Source organism: Mytilus galloprovincialis, chromosome 13 (genome assembly GCF_965363235.1).
Source record: "Mytilus galloprovincialis chromosome 13, xbMytGall1.hap1.1, whole genome shotgun sequence".
NCBI classification, from domain to species: domain Eukaryota; kingdom Metazoa; phylum Mollusca; class Bivalvia; order Mytilida; family Mytilidae; genus Mytilus; species Mytilus galloprovincialis.
The window spans coordinates 46177589-46198452 of NC_134850.1; the positions used below are offsets into that span (position 1 = coordinate 46177589).

Sequence of the window (20864 nt, forward strand, 5' to 3'; positions counted from 1 at the left end):
TTAATATCGTTTATACAAACTGCTCTATCACTTATACATATGCACGTACAAACTGCTCTGGCATAACATATATTGGCCGATACCAATGCAAACGCCCCCAAACTCAGCATCAAAGCATGCAGACAAAATGTCATTTGTGTCTCCCATTTATAGTCAGTAAAACATTTTCATTGATATTTGATATATTGAATTGACTCTTTTATTTCTTTTATTAATGTTTTTCAATTTATTCTACGAATCATACAAACACAAGTATACAACAAACATGTTTAGTGATGGGATGCTAATAAATAATGTGACCACTTTTACTCATTTGAGATGTCACACACTATGAGAACTTTGTGGGTACCATGTAAACATAAACACTTTAGTTAATAACAACTTATATCCTGAATTATAACCTGTTGTTAATTTAACAATGACAAAAGTTTCTTTTAAAAGAGATTAAATAAGTCAAGGCTGAAATCTAAAGGCCTCAAAGATTGCAAGGCGTTTCACAATATTTATGAATCGGCTTCTTATCTCTAGGGTTCAAAATGTAATAGCATGCAGAATTTAGGATTAGTTAGTGAACTGAAAACATTACCAACAAGAATGTGTCCTAAGTACACGGATGCCCCACTCGCACAATCATTTTCCATGTTCAATGGACCGTGAAATTGGGTTAAAATTAGAAAAATCATATCATAGGGAACATGTATACTAAGTTTCAAGTTGATTGGACTTCAACTTCATCAAAAGCTACCTCGATCAAAAATTTTAACCTGAAGCGGGACAGACTGGCGGACGCAAGCACAAACCAGAAAACATAATGCCCAAAAATGGGACATAAACACATATAACAAAGTTACGCACTTTTGTGCATAATAATTGAAAAAATGATAATAAACTCCTTGCTCAAACAAGCAAAACAATATATAAAAAAATATAATAAACAAAGATGAAAAATCTTAAAACCAGGTGCCTTTACAGCTAAAATAGAATTAAGTTAGAAGTTACCAAAGTTATAACTACACAGACATGGTTAGAGCCGGCACCGCAAAAACCACAAAAAAACAGGGTTACTATAGACTCAGTGTCTTTTTGTTGTTAGGATGTACAAGTTCCCGGCCACGCCCACTCTGTGTTTTTGTTAGCTGTAATTATATTTGTATTCATCTGATGGGTTAAGCATTTGTTAATTGATTTGTATGGTTCGTTCTTGTGTTGTACTGTTAGACTTCTGTCTATGGTGAGGGGATGATTGGGATCCGCTAACATTTTTAACCCCGCCCCATTTTATATGTACTTAGTATATGCCAATCCAAAGTGAGAAGCCTGTTATTCAGTGTACGTGGTTTTCGTTTGACGCTGTGTTACAAATTGTTTTCGTTATTTTTTTTTTACATAAGTTTATCCGGTAGTTTCTCGTAGTGTCAATTCGCAGAGCTTTTTGTAGCAGATTATGTGGTATGGTTTATGGTATATTATTATGTGGTATGGTTTATGGTCTATTATTATGTGGTATGGTTTATGGTCTATTATTATGTGGTATGGTTTATGGTCTATTATTATGTGGTATGGTTTATGGTCTATTATTATGTGGTATGGTTTATGGTCTATTATTTTATAATTTTATGCCTACAATAACTAATACGGAACTATAACAAAATAAGACTTAAGTTGATCCAAAATCTTTATTGTCAAAAATCATCTATCGACGTCTTCCAACTGAAAAATTAAAAAACCAACATAATATGAAACTGTTTTAGAGATACTTTATCGATAAAAACATGTTTTTAACAAATGTAAAAAGCAAACACCAATCAGTGAATTTGTCATTTCCTGGTAACATGGAAAAAAATTGTTGACGGTGTCTCTACATTTAAATATGATGCCAGGGCCGTAACTACCTATGAGGCAGGGGAGGCAACTGCCTCCCCTGAATTTTCTACACCAAATTTTTTTGAAGTAAAAAAATGAAATATTCACAATATGTACACGAAGAACATGAATTTGTATTATAAACAACACACGTTTACAGTTTTAACAGTAGTTATCATGATACGTGATATATCTGTCACTTTCCGTATTTTTTTATCGAAAGTGAACCATTTCAGTATTTGTTTTAGTTTTTTTTTCGTGTGGCCATCCATCTGTTATTCAGTATTTCCTATGTTGTACGAGAACGCATATATGAAACTTTGCTTTCGACAATTTTAAATTAAACTTAACTAATCACATTTATTTAGGAGCTCAATTAAGCAGAGGAAGTTCCCTTTGTATTGTGAATCTTTTATGATATCGGAAATTCGTTACTGGTTGAATCAGTTGTTGGATAATTTTTTTAAAGTGTCTAGTCAGACAGTACGTCTTGCGATCGTACGAGAACATTATGGTCAATGCCTTAGTAGCCAAACACTCCCATTCGTTGTAGTTCTATACATGTCTGTTCAGCTTTCAACAATATTGAAATTGTTTTTTTTTAACTTACCACTTTGATTTCTAACAAAAATATCTTTAAATATGATAATTGTTTGCAAAACACATTTCTTCCAGGTCCAAGCATTACTGATGAGTCTTAAAGTAACGTGTTATTTTACCCATTTTACTGAGGGGAAAAAATCGGTGGTCACAATGTATTTAATGTTAATAATTATAGTTCAAAGTACGGCCTTCAAGACGGAGCCTTGGCTCACCCCGAACAGCAATCTCAGTTTGTTTTTACATAAAAATGCTTCCAGGTTCAAGCAATACTGATGAGTCTTAAAGTAAGGAAATTGAAGGGAAACGGGTCATTTTTAGCCATTTTACTGAGGAAAAAATCGGCGGGGGGCTGTGCCCCTAACCCTCCTTTCTTGGAGCCTCAATTGGCGACCCAAAATCCCTGCCTCCCATGAAATCAAACCCTAGTTACGGCCCTGGATGCATCTGACATAAAAGTTAGAGGTTTAACTATTTTTTAAACCAGTTTTAATTGACTATTTCTACATAATTAAAAGAAATGCCGGTACCAAGTAAGGAATATGATAGTTGTTTTCCATTCGTGCGATGTGCTTGCGCTTTTGTTATGCAATTTGGTAAGAACTTTCCGTTTTTAAATTTCCTTGGAGTTTTGTATTTGTATTTGTATTTTTGTTTTCTTTTTCTTTTTGAAATGTCAACAATTACAAACGATCTATGGAATAAATTATACCGTCATTTTCATGGAATTTATTCGAATTTTATCATGCAATAGTTACTATACGGTATTTGCTTATTGTTGAAGGCCGTACGGTGGCCTATTTTAAAAATTAGATTCAATTGGACGACTTCCATTTCAACTGAAGTAGGCGTCCATTGCATTAAAAGACATGTAATTTTAAAAATAACTTTCTTTTTTAATTCTTGTTATTTCAATATAGCTTTGAAACCAATAAAAAGATTTATTGGTTTTCTTATCTATTAATAGATAGGCCACCAACGATCATGGTTATGCCACGTGGGCTAAACCCCATCCGGATGAAACTTTGCTTCTTCTCAGCAAAAAATTGTCGGCCCTGAGGCACTAGAAAAATTCTTATTGAATGTTACCATATGGGAGCTAGCTTGATGTAAATCTGACTTATTGTGTCGCTCTATAGAATGACAATGCATCAAGTATAAGTAGATGACAAAAGTACTCTTAGTGCTAATGCTCCCCCACCTATCTTTTATTGAGAAAAAACCAAAGCTCCTACCCCATTGAAGTTAAATGGTTGCTCCCTACGTGAAAAAAAACCCAAAACACTTGACGTCTTATGAATTATACATACCTATAACGTTAGGAATAGAGATCTTAGGAGCACAACATCTGCAGTCTTCATCAATATGACCGTCCCCATCATCATCTACAAAATACATAATTATTCTATAATTTAACGCCCTTACAAATGCTGTAGTAATTGAAAATTTGTAACACGAGGCAAATCAAAGACCTATGAAACAGTGATATTAATCCGCAATCCGCTGATTATCAAAAAGTAAAATCACAAAAATACTGAACTTAGAGGAAAATCAATTCGCAAAGTCCATGATCACATGGCAAAATCAAATAACAAAACGCATCAAAAACGAATGGACAAGAACTGTCCTATTCCTGACTTGGTACAGGCATTTTCAAATGTAGAAAATGGTGGATTAAACCTGGTTTTATAGCGCTAACCCTCTCACTTTGATGACAGTCACATCAATTTCCGTTATATTTACATTGACGCGTTAACTAAACAGACACAATAAATAAAATAGTCAGAATATGGGTACATCAGTCATCATCGTATAACAATTTTAAAAGGAACAATTTAACAGAACACAAAAACATCTATCTACAAACACATTCATTGATTTGTGTGTCTGACGTCAGTCAAGAGGAGTCAACGGAGATCTTGTCCATTAAACAAAAATATTACCCAATTTTCTTTTTTTTAATTGTAGTACATGTACATGTACATGTAGATGAAGTTAAAAAAAATGCAGCAAATTGCAGCATAGATAACATGCGATAATTGTAAGTCGGCTGCTTGAAGAAGTTATACTAATTACTCTTTATAATAATGACTAAATTAGATGGAGCAAAATAAAATAAAAAAACAGCAAAAATACTCAAGATCTTTGAATACGTTTTTTTGTTGTTGTTTGAGAATACGTTTTTATAGTCTAATTCGTTCGGAAATTAAGAACAACGCAGTGTGTCATGATTGTTATTTTAATCCCTCAGAGCGTTTTCTTCATAACTTGTTTATTCGAGTTACCGAACGATTATATGCGACTGTCAGTTGATACAATGTATTATACTTAACCTTTGCCATCGCATTCCTCTTCGTCTACATCACCGTCACAGTCGTTGTCAATTTCATCACCATACTCCATCGCTTTTTGACGTTGACAACCCTAAAATACATTTAAAATTTTAACTAAAAATGTATTCTTATTTGTCATGTTTGTATGCTATGTTTGTATGCTGTATCTCTTTATAATGTGTTTCTCTCGGCGGTTTTCGTCCAAGCACTGTCTTTAAATAATTGTTTTAACTTTTCATAAATAAATTTTGCCGATTTCTATTAAACAATCTACTTTTTACAAATGTATGCTATTTATATATTTGCATTTTGGCTTTTCAATAAAGTTTACTTTTCTTTGACGAAAACTCAAAACATTCAAATATAATAATGCGAGTTCTAAATATTGCAATACTCACACGGTCGCATTATTCTCAATAATAAAAACCTTGCAATTGTTTCTGTTTTACTGTATAATGATCTTACTTAGGTTGGTATTGACAGGTTTCACTGTATTGATACATTACGTTTAAAAATACCTGTACCATCTGGATCTTATGGTTACACATGTACATGAACAGATTTTGTATTATTCTTAGCTGATCAAACTTTATTTTACCCATCGGCTGACTAAACAGCTATATTTAAAAAAGAAAAAGAAGGGGTGTCAACCAGTATTCCAAGCGATTCGCATAAAGGCAAACCGTCGATCTTCACTGAAGCGAGAAAAGCGAATTTCAACGGCCTCGTGTACATATGGAACGTTACTATGAAATTAAACTTACTGAATTTAATGGCTTGAGTAGCAACCCAACAGGAAATCCATACGACTCTAACTTTGCCATTCCGAACAGTATACCACCTACAACTGTGTGGTTTACATTGGTTACAGAATGCGTTCCGACTGATACTTTTACGTAGCCAGCGACTAAGTGAGTCCCAGGAATATGGTGATAAATCGTGTTTCCGGGTAACTGATGGTGGTCAAGCCTAAGACCATGTTTCAGAGAACTCTTGACAACAAACATGAAATAATTGGTATAGTTTCCCATAGAATATTGTGGAGTTGTGAATGTGTAACGGGCGGCATACTGTTCAATTGGAGGAATCGTTATCAAGGAAGGATCTGCTAAGTCATTACCACCTCTCTGCTGCGTCATGGAAAATTGAAACAATGTTATAGGTTTGTCCGATACAACATGGGAATACAAGCCTGAACTATACTGTTTTTGAACGTAATGTCCTGCTTTAGCTATTTTAATTTGATCGTGAAACTGTTTTCCTTCAATAAGTCCGTGAACAGTTATTTGTGTATTGTCTTCACTGCCTAAGAACCTAAAAATATCACCAGCGTGTCTTTCAGGTATAGGAATTGTGACAAATTTTTTACCCCAGGAAGATACCGGAAGTAACATTTCTACAAGATGATCACGTGATTTTCCGGCATTACCTACTACCGCTTTCTTGTTTCCACTTAAAACTCCTACTGCTTTATCGGATAAAATATGACTTCCCGTTAAATCTGCTACGGAACTAATTTCTAATGTACTGAATCTATTTAATGTCAGATTTATCCATTGATTTCGGTGATAGTTGTGTCCATTTAAGGTAACATTAAGATGAGGCGTATTAGGCAAGTGAATAGAGACAGATGTGTCATTATAAACCCCGATGGCAGTAAAAAGGGTATAGTAGTAGGAAGGGGAATAGGAAATTGTGTAATATTCTGTACCTAAAGCATCTGTAGGCAGGGCAAGGTAGCCGTCATCTGAATGTGATTCACGGTTTACACCATACACAACGATGTCTTTGTCGGACTGTATAAGTATAGCTTTTTGAGATGATTCTGTGTGGTCCAATCGGTAACTCGTATCAATCTGAACTAAGTGAACCTGGCCTCGTGATACGGTAAATTGCGTACGCAGTTGTGAATTTGAAATGCCTGGAGACGAAATATTAATATGGACAAGATGTCTGCTGTCTGTTGTTACGAATAACTCTGGCTTGATATCATGTCCATGTAAAACTTTGTTGTCCATGAAAGCTACCAAAAATTCTGTCCCTTTATTATCCAGAACTCCTATAGAAATATACATATATACTTGAAATGAGCTAATGAAGAAAGAAAAAACAGGAAAGAAGAAACAGTTTATAATTAATAACTACCTTTCGGAAAATTCCCGAGAAGAACCTTTGAGTTTATTAACTTAGAACATTTTAAGTTCATTGTAGTTAACAAATACCTGTACTTCTGCATATCATTATGTATTTATTTTTTATTTAAATATGTATGTATTATTGTGTTTCTACCATGATACATCGGAGTCATAGAAACAAAGTACCCCAAAGATACAAAAATTCTTTATATTAACAAAGATACTCAGTGTCTCAAAAAAATATTTTTGTGTTTTAATAATAATAATGTCTACTTAAAAAAAATTACAAGTTCTATTTCTAATGAATGTGATGAATTTAGACAATCATGTATATATATATTCGTTTATATTATTAATTCGTATATTTTAACAAATTTGATTCGTTTAGGGATAGTCACATGTTAAACTGTATTTTCGAAGGTAGCGAGAAAACGGCGGATAGCAAAAAGCATATTGCACAGCAAAAAGCATATTGCACGGTTATTTTTAGAATGTCTAAAAATCGATATACTTTGTGACGTCATGTAATGCATTTCAGGATATTATTAACGTCAAGTAACAGTAAATGAACGCCGTCTAGCGGATTCCGCGAAATATTGCGACGTTTTGTACGAATTACGTCCCTTTGACCAGTTTGCAATGTTAAAATTGCACCCGGCGACTTTTCGATGGGACAACGCCAACGCTAAATTTTACTGAAAGTATTACTTCTAGGAGAATGAACTTGTTTTTCTAAAATTAAAAATTGAAAATTTATATGAAAACAGTCATGAAGACGATCTTCAAAATGAAAATCAGGTGTTTGACTGGCGTCAGGGACGTAGGGTGGTAGAGTTTGTATATCTGCCGACCAGGTAAAACAAGTGTGAAAACTGTTGCTCACTACTATTTCTACATAATTGTGATGAGAAAAAAAACAGTGTGGTCTCGGAAGTATTCTATATGTAGTATGTCAAAACTGTCCTTACAAAAAAACCATATTCACTGGGAAAAGAAAATAAGCAGAAAGGGGTGCAAGTTTGGGACATTAATACTACAGTTAAAACTTAGTATTGTACGATAAGACTATATATCCCATATTTTGAAAATTATTACACGTGACCAGTCGGAACAAGTAGAAATATTTTCAAATAAGAGAAAAGGAAATGAACCACATAAACTAATACTGGTCATAAATTCGCCGCTGCTGTCAGTCAGTCAAAGATAGCAATACAATATAATACACTTACATTAATATTAACCTTGTTCACGGTTGGAACAACAGTTTAATATTCATACACAGTTTTTAGACTATAACAAATTAAAAACAAAACAAAAATGATGTTTCACGATCATTAATCCATCGCTACATTTTGTATTTTAACGTTGTTTTTTTTTTGTAATGGTGTTTTCTTTCACGTCCGCAATTTCGATGTTAAAAATAGAACAAAATTCTTTAAATAGATACATCATCTGATGTATAAACAGTATATAGTTTGAAGATTTATACATGGCTTAGTATCATAAAAGTATTGATTCGTATGGTTGTCTCCTCAAAGGAAATTGTTATATATATATATATATATATAGGCGTAAAAAATAATTTTCACATGTGCAGATATATATATTCATTAAATAAAATAATAAAATAAGTAAAAAGTTAACAGTTCCATTCTATCGATTTCATCCTTCCATTGGGACTCTTCAGGATAACTGATGTAGTGTCGCTATAGGCGACGTCGTTAAGGAGGTTTATGACGTTCCGTCATTGTTCGTTATTAAAAGTTCTCGGGATTTAATTTTGATCGGAACGTTGTTATGAAATAACGTTCCATCTCTTTTCTATATGCTTCATCCCGTCTACATTTAAAAATAGGCATTATTTGAAAATGCTTTTTACCACAAATGTCAAGATGGGCACTAATTGGCGAATTTCTGTATTGTGGGTGTTTTATTTGTTCTTTGTGAACTCGCACCCGTTCACAGAGGCTATTCCCGGTCTGTCCAATATAATTTTCGTGGCAACCAGGACATGTGACGCAGTAAATAAGGTTTGTTGTCTTACATGTCATATTGGCGTTCACATGAAATTTTTTGCCATCTTTAAATGATTTCATTTTACCCGTTTCTAAATATTTCGTATCTTGGCCACAAACACCGCATCTTGAATCTCCGCAAGACTTTATTTCAAAGTCATTAACCTTCGGTTCGAACCGAGCTCTGGTTAAGTGTTTCTTTAAGTTTTTAGGCTGTCTTCGACTGTAGATTAAGTTTTCTTCCGGTATCAATTTTTTCATAGTTTCACTTTCGTGTAGAATCGGAAGGTTAGATTTAATTGTATTAAAAACGTTTGGTAAATACGGGTCATGTGTACTAACAAACGGTATTTTCTTTAAGGTTTCGTCCGTGTCTTTCACTTTCGGGGTTCGTAATTCTTGAAGTGTCAAGAGTTTAGATTTTCGAATTCCACTTTCGATTAAACCCTCTGGGTATAGCTGTTGTGTCAAATAGCCTTTTAATTCCTTCAAACGTACTTCTCGAATGTTATGGTCAGATACTATAGCACAAATCCGTCTTGCCATACAGTAAGGTATATTTCGTTTTGTATGGGACGGATGACACGAATGAAAATTTAAGTATTGATGGGTGTCTGTGGATTTATAATAAATATCCGTTGTTATATGTCTGCCTGATTTTAAGATGAGGATATCCAAAAATGGTAGTTGTGTGTCACTGGTTTCCATGGTGAATTTAATCGACGGATGTATATATATATAAACGCCTTAAAAAGTGTACACAACAACTCCAAATACAAAAAAAGGTAACTATAAATGTAATTATTTATAAATATTTCGGATAACAGATATCCTTCGTCAGTCAGATTCTGATGTGAAATGAATCATCTTTGAGTCTCGTTAGATTAAACTTTTACTAAATCTTGAATTTTATACAATAAAAAAAGTCAAACCGAACATCAGTAAAGACGCTTGCACCATTCTTAAAAAATGTTAACATGACATAGGTTATATGGTTTATTACAACAGAGAGCTCATATATATGCTTTAAATACAAATAATAATGTGCGATGTGAACTAGCACAATTCTAAAACTGTATCGGGAACGACAATTATGATGATATAACATGTATACGCATGATAACGTCTGTAAAATTACCAAATAGACAGCACTGAACGATCTAAATATTTGAAATTGAGAGTAAAGTAGTTACAACAGAGTCTGAATATTTAAACATCGTGAACAAACGGCCGTAAAAATGTAATAATATTTTTTTACTAAGTATAACTAGAAGAATGTGGCTATGTACTTATACATCCCTCAAAAAATTAAGCAATTTAAATTGGTATCTTCAACAAATGTATTTAACAAATGAAAAAGGTTGAGAAAAAGAAACAGAGACTGTAATAATAAGTAATATAACCTGAATGTGAAGCACTACACGGAGTCGAACTACATCTTTTCATTTATCCCATTTGGTGCCAAAGTTGTTAATTTTCGTATCCAAAATCTTTCCCGAGCGAGTCTATCCTCCTTAGACCAAGCAGAGTTGTGGTCAATGATTTTAATGGTCAGTCGATTGAGATCTGCCTTAGTGTGGCCAGGGGATCTCAAATGTCGACTGAGAGGGAGGTCTGGCTTGCATTGGTAGTCGCTACGATGGCCGTTCATTCGTTTGTGAAACGGCTGTTCTGACTCGCCAACATACTGTTTACCACATTTACACTGTAAGAGATATACAACATTTGAAGTCTTGCAATTAACATTGCAAAATATGGTGTATTCTGTGCCAGTGGAGTGACTGTTAAAAGTCTGGGTATCCAGTATTTGTTTGCAAGTCAGACATCGTTTGTTTCCGCAACCCTTGCAAGATCCCATAGATGATAAGCCTGCTTGAGAGGATAAATCAGCTCTCACCAGCAAGTCTTTAAGGCTTTTGGGCCTACGGAATGCCAGTACAGGTGGCTCGGGAAAGATCTTGGATAGTTTTGAATGTTTTTCGATCTCTTTCCAATTTTCGCGGATTAGGTGAGATAAGTTGTCAAATTTTGGATGGTAATTCAACACAAAAGGCACCCTCTTGTTGACCTTTTTTTCTTTATATTGTAAAAGCTCATCTCGGCTGATGTTGTTAGCACGAGAAAAACCTTTATCAATGTCTTTTCTTTTGTAGCCCCGATGTTTAAGGTGACCGCGAAGTTCTTGTAGACGTTTTTTGCAATATCGTTGGTGGAGCAAATCCTTTTTATTCGTATGGCCTGGCTGTAGGGAATGCTCTTGGTGCAGTGTTTGGGATGACAACTCAAAGGAGATAGATATTGATGTTTGTCTGTGGGCTTGCAATACAGATCTGTTAATATGTTTCCATCCCTCAATTGCGTTGTAGTGTCAAGAAATGTGATCTTAGAGTCAGAGATTTCATATGTGAATTTTATTGAGGGATGGGCATTGTTGGCATGATGAATGAACAGATTTAGTTCTTGTTCAGTATTGTCCCACTTCATGTCAATATCGTCGATAAATCGAAACCAAGAGAGGGGTTGATGAAGAGATGCATTGAGAATTCTTTGTTCTAGTTTCCCCATAAAAATATTGGCATAAGACGGGGCCATCTTTGTTCCCATTGCTGTTCCATTAACTTGGAGGAAGTGTTCGCCATTAAATACGAAGTTATTGCATTTCAATACCAAAGTTAGAAGCTGGATGAGACATTCAGTTGGTGGATGTAAGGTGTTACGAGAGTTCCAGACTTCCCTACAGGCTTCAATACCATCGTCATGGGGGATGTTAGTATAGAGGGAGGTAACATCAAGCGAAACAAGGATCGTTTCAGGTGGGAGAGGGTTCAGAGATTCCATTTTCTTAAGATAGTGTGTTGTGTCTTGTATATAGGATGGTAAATTTTCTACATGTGGTCTCAGATGAAAGTCAATAAATTCTGATATTTTCTCTGTAGGATGGTCATTGGCGGAAACAATTGGTCTACCGGGATTATTAACTTTATGAATTTTAGGCAGAAGATAGAAACGCCCGGGCTTTGATTTTTCAGGTTTTAGGTATTTAAATGTGTCTTCATCAATATGCCCCTGTTCACACATGTTTTTCAGATTTGTTGTGATCTCTTTGTTGAACTGAGGGGTGGGGTCAGTGTCTAATTTCTTATAAAATCTCTCATCAGAGAGTTGACGTTCTGCCTCTTGAATGTAGTCACATTTGTCCATGACGACAACAGCGCTACCTTTATCAGCTGGTTTAATTATAATGTCGTCTCTGTTCTTAAGTTTCCGCACAGCTTCATTTTCTTCAGACGAAAGATTGCTGAATGTTTGGGAAGTGGCAGTGGACAGATGTGTTACGTCGGATTTAATTTTGTCAATTATGTGTTCCAAAGTTGCACATTTACTGGGTTTCGGAATCTGTTGTAATAAACCATATAACCTATGTCATGTTAACATTTTTTAAGAATGGTGCAAGCGTCTTTACTGATGTTCGGTTTGACTTTTTTTATTGTATAAAATTCAAGATTTAGTAAAAGTTTAATCTAACGAGACTCAAAGATGATTCATTTCACATCAGAATCTGACTGACGAAGGATATCTGTTATCCGAAATATTTATAAATAATTACATTTATAGTTACCTTTTTTTGTATTTGGAGTTGTTGTGTACACTTTTTAAGGCGTTTATATAATTTATTTATTGTGTACATGTATCGTTACTCGTAACGATCCAGCGCCCTCGTGGGGAAAGTCGTTGACTACTATTCTTAGTCTGTATCGAGTGATTTATTACGCGATCCGATTTTTCTTACAGCCTTAACATCAGGCAAACTATGTCATTTTTTAAAAAGCTTAGAGCTTTGAGTCTAAAAATAGTTAAAACCGAACATCATGTATCAAATTTAAAAACTTATTTGTCTCAGGGTATTGTTCCGATGGGGCTTATTTTGAAAGCTTCACCCCTTACCACCGGTGCAAAATCCATCAGATTTATGGATAGATGGAATAATATTCTCCACAGTAGTTCCGTGAAATTGATGGATCTATTACACGCTGAAGCGTCTCATAAACATTTAAATTTACAACGTAATTATAACAATATTTACAACAAATCATGTCAAGAACTTTCCGGTCCTGAATTGCTCAACATCAACGAGCGCCTCCATGACATCTTACGCATTGAATCCCGGAAATTACACAAAAAACAAATTAATAAATTTACACGAGACGGCGTACTTTTGGACACTGTTGCAAGAGAGCAGACCACCTTAACTCTCAATCGTAACATCATAACCGGTAAAAAACCCCGGAATCGCCGATTCAAGAGAAAAAAACAAAGTTGCATGAACTCCACAAACACTGTAGTCAATTTGTCTACAGTTGCTTTGTCGGAGACCGAGACTAAGGTACTGTCAAAAGGTCTTAATTTTTGTCCCACGCCGGGCAAAATTGATTCTTTACTTTTGGAAGATGACCTAGACAAGCTAGCAAGATCCCTCAGAATCAAGGAATATTTTTATAAGAACACCACAAATGGTACCACTGAAAGTGACACAAGTGATCTCGACTCAGATGACGACCAAGCAGATGTCGATATTCCCAGATTCAGGAAAAAAAGTTCATGGATTCCGAAACCCAGTAAATGTGCAACTTTGGAACACATAATTGACAAAATTAAATCCGACGTAACACATCTGTCCACTGCCACTTCCCAAACATTCAGCAATCTTTCGTCTGAAGAAAATGAAGCTGTGCGGAAACTTAAGAACAGAGACGACATTATAATTAAACCAGCTGATAAAGGTAGCGCTGTTGTCGTCATGGACAAATGTGACTACATTCAAGAGGCAGAACGTCAACTCTCTGATGAGAGATTTTATAAGAAATTAGACACTGACCCCACCCCTCAGTTCAACAAAGAGATCACAACAAATCTGAAAAACATGTGTGAACAGGGGCATATTGATGAAGACACATTTAAATACCTAAAACCTGAAAAATCAAAGCCCGGGCGTTTCTATCTTCTGCCTAAAATTCATAAAGTTAATAATCCCGGTAGACCAATTGTTTCCGCCAATGACCATCCTACAGAGAAAATATCAGAATTTATTGACTTTCATCTGAGACCACATGTAGAAAATTTACCATCCTATATACAAGACACAACACACTATCTTAAGAAAATGGAATCTCTGAACCCTCTCCCACCTGAAACGATCCTTGTTTCGCTTGATGTTACCTCCCTCTATACTAACATCCCCCATGACGATGGTATTGAAGCCTGTAGGGAAGTCTGGAACTCTCGTAACACCTTACATCCACCAACTGAATGTCTCATCCAGCTTCTAACTTTGGTATTGAAATGCAATAACTTCGTATTTAATGGCGAACACTTCCTCCAAGTTAATGGAACAGCAATGGGAACAAAGATGGCCCCGTCTTATGCCAATATTTTTATGGGGAAACTAGAACAAAGAATTCTCAATGCATCTCTTCATCAACCCCTCTCTTGGTTTCGATTTATCGACGATATTGACATGAAGTGGGACAATACTGAACAAGAACTAAATCTGTTCATTCATCATGCCAACAATGCCCATCCCTCAATAAAATTCACATATGAAATCTCTGACTCTAAGATCACATTTCTTGACACTACAACGCAATTGAGGGATGGAAACATATTAACAGATCTGTATTGCAAGCCCACAGACAAACATCAATATCTATCTCCTTTGAGTTGTCATCCCAAACACTGCACCAAGAGCATTCCCTACAGCCAGGCCATACGAATAAAAAGGATTTGCTCCACCAACGATATTGCAAAAAAACGTCTACAAGAACTTCGCGGTCACCTTAAACATCGGGGCTACAAAAGAAAAGACATTGATAAAGGTTTTTCTCGTGCTAACAACATCAGCCGAGATGAGCTTTTACAATATAAAGAAAAAAAGGTCAACAAGAGGGTGCCTTTTGTGTTGAATTACCATCCAAAATTTGACAACTTATCTCACCTAATCCGCGAAAATTGGAAAGAGATCGAAAAACATTCAAAACTATCCAAGATCTTTCCCGAGCCACCTGTACTGGCATTCCGTAGGCCCAAAAGCCTTAAAGACTTGCTGGTGAGAGCTGATTTATCCTCTCAAGCAGGCTTATCATCTATGGGATCTTGCAAGGGTTGCGGAAACAAACGATGTCTGACTTGCAAACAAATACTGGATACCCAGACTTTTAACAGTCACTCCACTGGCACAGAATACACCATATTTTGCAATGTTAATTGCAAGACTTCAAATGTTGTATATCTCTTACAGTGTAAATGTGGTAAACAGTATGTTGGCGAGTCAGAACAGCCGTTTCACAAACGAATGAACGGCCATCGTAGCGACTACCAATGCAAGCCAGACCTCCCTCTCAGTCGACATTTGAGATCCCCTGGCCACACTAAGGCAGATCTCAATCGACTGACCATTAAAATCATTGACCACAACTCTGCTTGGTCTAAGGAGGATAGACTCGCTCGGGAAAGATTTTGGATACGAAAATTAACAACTTTGGCACCAAATGGGATAAATGAAAAGATGTAGTTCGACTCCGTGTAGTGCTTCACATTCAGGTTATATTACTTATTATTACAGTCTCTGTTTCTTTTTCTCAACCTTTTTCATTTGTTAAATACATTTGTTGAAGATACCAATTTAAATTGCTTAATTTTTTGAGGGATGTATAAGTACATAGCCACATTCTTCTAGTTATACTTAGTAAAAAAATATTATTACATTTTTACGGCCGTTTGTTCACGATGTTTAAATATTCAGACTCTGTTGTAACTACTTTACTCTCAATTTCAAATATTTAGATCGTTCAGTGCTGTCTATTTGGTAATTTTACAGACGTTATCATGCGTATACATGTTATATCATCATAATTGTCGTTCCCGATACAGTTTTAGAATTGTGCTAGTTCACATCGCACATTATTATTTGTATTTAAAGCATATATATGAGCTCTCTGTTGTAATAAACCATATAACCTATGTCATGTTAACATTTTTTAAGAATGGTGCAAGCGTCTTTACTGATGTTCGGTTTGACTTTTTTTATTGTATAAAATTCAAGATTTAGTAAAAGTTTAATCTAACGAGACTCAAAGATGATTCATTTCACATCAGAATCTGACTGACGAAGGATATCTGTTATCCGAAATATTTATAAATAATTACATTTATAGTTACCTTTTTTTGTATTTGGAGTTGTTGTGTACACTTTTTAAGGCGTTTATATAATTTATTTATTGTGTACATGTATCGTTACTCGTAACGATCCAGCGCCCTCGTGGGGAAAGTCGTTGACTACTATACAGACGTTTTATATATATATATATATATATATATATATATTCGGTTAATTTTTACCCATATATATATATATATATATGTGGGTAAAAATTAACCGAATAAAAAAAAAATGTACCCTAGCTGAATAAAATTAACGGTACCAATTTTCTTGCACCAGATGCGCATTTCGACAATACAATACATGTCTCTTCAGTGATGCTCGTGGCCAAAATATTTGAAATCCAAAGCTTTAAGTTACATAAAAGATGAAGAGCTATAATCCAAAAGGTCCAAAAAGTATAGCCAAATCCGAGGAAGGAATCAGAATGTAGCATCTCAAATATAAAATAGAACTGTTCTCTCTATTTCACTCATAAAACTTGAAGGTTGAGAACGAGATTATATCGATCATCTCTATATTATACTACTACTATTTATACCTACTGAAAAATATGCACAGTGTCACAGACTTTCAGTACCTAAAGTAAAATGTAAATCCCGTAAGTAGTTAGTACTTCAATAAGACAGCAACCAGACAAAAACACAAGGCCAAAAGAAAATTAAAAAGGAAAAGAATCTTATGATATGCATTTGTAAAGGGGGCAGGAGTCCAGATCCCGAAATCCCGGACTTTAAAACATGAAATCCCGAAGTCCCGAATTTATAGAAAGATAAATCCTGTCATCCCGAAATTCTAGAAAAGAATAGCCGGATCCAGAAAGGATCAATCCCGAAATCCCGTGCTTAAAAACACCCGACCCCGGAGTCCCGTTAAAGCCCCCCCCCCCCCCCCTCATTTTACATGACTAATTAACAAAACACAATATTTCCAGTCATGTCTTAGCCTGTGTGCAATTGTTTTTTTTTTTGGTTTTTTTGTTTTTTTTTTTGGGGGGGGGGGGGGGGGGGGGGTTGGGGGTGGGGGTATTTTTGTAGGCATATTAAACATAAGTATGTACATCTGTTTTTATGTCATATCTCAACCTCCGTATGTTTGGTTTCCTTGGAAATGTTTTTCACGATGTATTTTCTGGAAAAAAAACCCCACTGTACTACAAAGACCGTGCAATGTCTTAAGAGAAAGCGAAATTCAGAGAAAGAAGCACATTAATTTATTGTCACATATAATTACATCTAAAAAGGAGTTGCAGAATAACGTATACTGGGGAATGTCAAAATCAAAAAAGTTTGCAAAATTATAAAGAATAACAACGGAAAATAAAATAATTATTTAATACAATAGTATAGACCATTTACAGAATTAAGAAATCATGTAATGAAAGAAGAATTTTACAAAATCGTTAATTGATGATTTTTTTTAGAATAAGCGTTATACTAGTATTTAATTATAAAGATAAAGAACATTTAGGTCCACACTTAATATGGACCCTAAAAAAATCGTTGGATTATCTCGGTGTTGCTGGTCAGTAATGAATAAAAAAATACTGGTCAATTTAAAGGTTGATGTAAGTGATGCAATATATTCTTATTTTCCTGTTCCCCTTATGTAACTTCCAGCTTTATTGAAGTTTACATCCATCAAAGCCTTAGTTTAATTTAGTTTCCTGTTATTACTACCCCCCCCCCCCTTTTATTTGTCGCATGTTGTGTATCATGTACTGATTCTATATATACTTCGAACATACATATGTACACTTATGGAACAATAACCATTTATTAAACTTTTTAAAACGTTTTTGTAGACTTGTATACAATAAATTTTATACAGAACAAAAAAGATATTAACAAAGATGTCAGTTTATCTGCATGTTTTACTTGTTAACTTGCAGATGTGTAAATAACCACACGACACTCTTTCAAGAATTTGTAGGATCATTGATATAATGTTTGTTTATAAATGCGATGTTAAGCAGCAGTATATGGACAGAACACGTTCTGTCGTGATATAGTACCAAAACACAAGCTAAAAAAATAATTACATGTTCCGCTGCTAAAGAAACCGTTTTTTTCCAAAAGTGGCCAAATTATATATCGGAACGGAGAAAAAGTGTAAACAGATGACTTACAAGATAGTCTAAGAGATTTATGAATTGGTTACCCAAAAATGACAAAGTTCAACTATCTCTCATTAGAGCAAATATTAATAAAGATCAAAACTCTGACCACATGCAAACAGACAGCAAAGTGAAAACGTTTTAGGTTTCAAACCGTAAATGTTTTGCGGAATAACAATAAAGGGGGACGGACGGACAGACGGAATGACGGGCGGGCAGACGTACAGGGGTAGTTGAGGGGGGGGGGGGGGGCATAAAAAATAAAGCTTCAATAATATCTTTTATTGCGTCAACTTGTAGACAGTAACCCTGATGATTTCTATTTTTAAGTTTTTACCATTTTTGCGTTTATGTACTTACAATGTATTTTTGTCTGAATTAGTAATTGTTTTAGATATGTATATTGATTATGAACATACATGTTTCATATTTTTTACAACGTATAGTTTCTTTTTAAAATGTTCCATAAAAGAGGGTCTGATTGGGGTTTACGGAATACAGAATAATGGGCAAAAATTGCAGAATAAAATGCAGAAAAGAAAAAAAAGAAAAAGAGTATAATGGGGTGCTAAAATATAAAGGATAAAGAATATTGGTAATACTAATAAAAATTATTGATAATTAACCAGATTCTTATGATAAAAAGAATCTATCAATACGAAACACATAATCATCGTGCAGAATCAACACGAAGAACGTTGGATATTATTAGCATGATAACTTGACGTTATGTTATAAAAATTACGACGTCACGAATTTTGATGCTTTTTTTTTGCCAAAATGTTGGGTTTGCGTCGCTTCTACAGGGAAAACGAAGTCGGTGACCATATTTTTTTTATATCATCTAATTCGTCAGACAAAAAGGAAGAAAATATAAATTTTAAAAAAAATTCTATGGAGCGGTTCACGTGATTTATACCGGAAACCGAAAATTGTAGAAGAAAAATATAGATTTCCCCTATATATTCAATGTAATTTAGTACCCTCTCGGACCATTTTGAAAATGGATTTTTCTTGAAAACGAAGTCGGTGACATATACTTTTTTTTACATTTTCTGATGTATATTTTCAATATCTAGTTGAGTTCTAAATTTTCAAAAAATCTATGGACTAGTTCATTTACTGATCCTTGACCTTAAACGTTTTCAAACAAATTATATCTTTGACGGAAAAAAATCTTAAAATACATAACATGCTTAACATAAAAAATAAATTAAATAAAAACTAGTATGTTGTTATTGTCAAGGAGACAATATAATATCTAAAAATTAAAATCAAATGACGATTTTGATACAAATATGGTCGGAAATTAATAATATAACAAATATAGCCTTTGTATGAAGTCAATACATGATATATCGACCCAAAGAAGTATATCGACCTCCGACTTCGTCCTCAGTCAATATACTTCTTTTAGGTCAATATATCCTTGTATCGACCTCATACAAAGGCTATATTTGTATAATATTTGATGGTGTGTCTTTCTATGATGAAACGTTACATTCAGGTTAGGGTGAATATTAGCACCTGTTAAAATGTCTAAATCCGCTTCATTTGTTTGCACCTGTCCTTAGTCAGGAACTTGTTGTTCAGTGGCAGTCTTTTGTTGATGTGGTTTATATGTGATTAGCGCTTCTTGTGTTTTTTTAATATACATTAGAAAGTTGATTTTCCTATTTGAATGGTTTTACATTAGTCATTATATTTGAGGCGCTGTATAGCATAGCGTTCGGTGTACATTTGTAAGATAGCGCTCCGTGTCGAAGGCCATACTTTAGATCTATAAGGGTCTACCGTTTCACAAATTTCGGTTTGGGTAGATAGTTGTCTCATTGGTACTTATACCACATCTTCTTATATCTATATGTTACCTATACATACCAATCTAATAAAAATATAGAACTCTGATTTCGTTATATTCCATTTAATATTGTCGTCTGACTTTCATTTTCCCTACATGTCTATTTATTCTAAGATGTTTCTTTTTATTCTTATTAAAAAGTAGGGGTTTTATTTGAAAGTAAAACATTGCACTTTTTTACTATATTTACAACCTTACCTAGAGCTATCTGTAACACGCATATCCAAATTTGTATAGATAAACAAGAGAACGCCATTTAAATTACCGAATTAAATGTAAGGTCTGTCAACCCCTCGGACACTATTTATAGAGTTATCAATAACCAATCCCTTGCATATATATATGTGCACCATATGAACCTATAGATAATACAAATCAAACCCCAACATATTTAGACTTGCTTACAATTTTATTTAGAATAATCAGGCTAGTAACACGTGACTTTGGCCAAATCTTTTCGTTTTAACTGCAATGAACTGTGCTACAATCTGAACCATGCACAGCTAAGGTGTGTAGTAACAACATTTATATATTTTTCGCAATCAAATGTACAGTAGTTGTCGTTTGTTTATGTAATTTATACGTATTTCTCGTTTCTCGTTTTTTATATAGATTAGACCGTTGGTTTTCTCGTTTGAATGGTTTTACACGAGTAATTTCGGGGCCCTTTATAGCTTTTTGTTCGGTGTGAGCCAAGGCTCCGCGTTGAAGGCCGAACATTGACC

The 20864-nt window shown here is 34.5% G+C and overlaps 1 protein-coding gene across 1 annotated transcript; it reads right to left on the reverse strand.

The window, feature by feature from the left end:
- Positions 1 to 1657: 1657 nt before the first annotated feature.
- Positions 1658 to 20482, reverse strand: LOC143056502 (IgGFc-binding protein-like). The gene is made up of 5 exons (XM_076229574.1): positions 20338 to 20482; positions 5561 to 6855; positions 4797 to 4887; positions 3774 to 3848; positions 1658 to 1710 (listed from the first exon to the last, which is right to left on the reverse strand). Exons 1-5 carry the CDS (start codon positions 20393 to 20395, stop codon positions 1694 to 1696), a joined length of 1536 nt encoding a protein of 511 aa, XP_076085689.1. The 5' UTR covers positions 20396 to 20482; the 3' UTR covers positions 1658 to 1693.
- Positions 20483 to 20864: the final 382 nt, after the last annotated feature.